Genomic DNA, 2500 nt, shown 5'->3' with positions numbered 1-2500 from the left:
CTAATTCTTAATCTGCTCAAGAGATGGAACTGAAAAAATAGATTTCTTTTTCTAATAGTGTTTGGTATTAAAAAAAAACAAAATGAAATTAATTGAAAACAGTTGAACATTTTTATGATAAACGGAGTTTGTAATCAATCAGTTTTATATTGGTATCCTTTCTAAATGCTTTTTCAAACAAATTAAAGCAAAATGTTATTTACAAATTTATCGAATATTCATTTATTTCATATAATCTCTTATAGGCATGGTCGCATGATTAATTCCCTGCATTGTCATACAGAGTTATCATGATTTATTCCCTTTAGTAAACACACACACACACACACACACACACACACACACACACACACACACACACACACACACACACACACACACACACACACACACATACACACACACGCGCGCGCGCACTGAACACTCTGAGAATCTTCATCAATGCCCTTATTCATCAACACCAAGTAACCAGAACATTCTATGGCCGTCACCTGGAGAACAAAAGTCTAGACACAGAACGAAACAAAGCAAACCCACAAACAACAACAACTTTCTATAAAAGTCAGAACGGACGAAAAAAAAAAAAAATCTCTCCACAACACATAAAACAAATTTTATGTTTGTTATTTTATTTTATAAAAAAAATTAACATAAAACAAATGCAACATGAAAAGAACACGAAAGAAAACAGAATCAACGTCGCGTAATGAATGAAGAGAATCATCACAAGGTCTTGGCACAAGGCACACCCCCCTCTACCCCTCCCCCTCCCCCCTCCCCCCCTTCAGTGTCTGTTCAAGCCGCCAAGATGACGTCACAACTAGGTCACGTCTGTACGCGAATTCCGTCTTTGGTTATTTGTAGTGCCACCTATGTGTTTATCTGCAGTGCCACCTGTGATGGCATGTTGTGTCATTTGCGTTTACCAAAAGTCGCTGTATATTTTTTTTCTGCATTATAGAAGGGTTTTATTCGAAGTATAATAGGTTGTTGGGTGTCTCTGAATAGGGCTATTGTGTTTCGCGGAACGTTTAGTCTGAATACCTTTTGCATTGTCCGCGCTGATCTAAAGGCAGATTATTATAATAACAATAACAATATTGATAGTGATTATGTAAATTATAGTATTAAAGAAAATAAGAGCATCAACAACTGTAATGATGAAATCACTAGTAATAATGACAATGATAATAATAATGGTAATGATAACGAAGATGAAAACGGTCATGGCAACCGAAACGATAATAATACCAGCAATCATAATAATAATGATGATGATTCCATTGACAATGATAATTAGAAAGATAGTGATGATCATGCAATCTTGATGGTAATGATGATGAAAATAATAATATGGATAGTAATAGTAATGATAATGACGATTAAAGAATAATGATGATGATAATGATAATGAAAAGGTCAATAATGAGGAGGAGGAGGAGGAGGAGGAGGAGGAGGAGGAGAAGGAATAGAAGGAATAGCAGAAGTAGGAGGATGAAGAGGGGGAGAAGGGGAAGGTTTGAAAAGAACAGTCATAACAATAACAATGTTAGTGATAGTAATAAAGATAATAAGAATGATAATAATGATGAAAGGATAATGAAAACAAAAAATAATGCTAGTGATGATAGCAATAATAACCTTTGCAACGATGATAGCACTGATAGCTACCAAAACAGCTGGCAAGAATAAGAATAAGAATAACAAAGTAATGCTGACATAAAGATACCAACAGTAAGAGAACACCATAAAAACAATAAAAAATAAATGTTTTTAATCAACATAGGAGACTTAAATGACATTGCAGGTAATAAAACAACTGACAGGTGATACAAGGAAGGATAAAGCAATCCCTTAAAGAACGCATGGTATGAGGTACGGCTGTAAAACTAGAGGGGCCTTGGTTTTGGAAGTCGTGTATGGAAGGAGGGTCGAGGAGACACACACACACACATACACACACACACACACACACACACACGCGCGCGGATACACACACGCAACTGAAGAAGATTAAAGATGGATTCACAAAAGATGTTGCAATGAATGGTTAAAGAGTAATGTTAGATATCGACAGATAGCATTATGTATTAGTGTATATATGTAGGTAACTATAAACACACACACGGACACACGTGTGATCTACTGTTAATACCTAGGATAATAGTAGAAAAGCTTTAGTCAGGAATAATAGCGATAAATAAGGTATATATCTGAGGTCTCTCTCCCACACAGGATGGGCTACCTGGCGTGTCCCGTGTGCGAGCGGGAGTCCCTGGTGAACGTGAGCGACCTCCAGCAGCGAGTCGCTACAGCGCTCATCCGGCCTCTCTCTTGCCCCATCTGCAGCGCCTCCGTCAGCGGTCTTCAGGCTTTCCACCACCACTTGGCCGCCCATCTTCCCAACCAGCATAATTCCTACGCCGATGCGACTCCGCTGACGCCCACCCACAATGTGTCGGGATACACGCCCACGCACTCGCCCGACGCCATTCCGAAC

General features: G+C 38.6%; 1 protein-coding gene across 1 annotated transcript in view; it reads left to right on the top strand.

Moving 5' to 3' along the window:
• The window catches only part of LOC122255827 (uncharacterized), a 24972-nt gene that overhangs the window by 10462 nt on the left and 12010 nt on the right, over nucleotides 1-2500 (top strand). The window contains exon 2 of the mRNA XM_043020162.2: nucleotides 2236-2500. This exon is cut by the window's right edge and continues 1851 nt beyond it. Coding sequence (XP_042876096.2) covers nucleotides 2237-2500 — 264 coding nt within the window. The 5' untranslated portion in view covers nucleotide 2236. The remainder of the gene's footprint in view (nucleotides 1-2235) is intronic.

This window comes from Penaeus japonicus, unplaced genomic scaffold (assembly GCF_977035675.1).
Source record: "Penaeus japonicus unplaced genomic scaffold, GWHDUDI00000001_assembly GWHDUDI00000027, whole genome shotgun sequence".
Classification (NCBI taxonomy): domain Eukaryota; kingdom Metazoa; phylum Arthropoda; class Malacostraca; order Decapoda; family Penaeidae; genus Penaeus; species Penaeus japonicus.
This window is presented reverse-complemented; position numbering and strand designations above follow the sequence as displayed.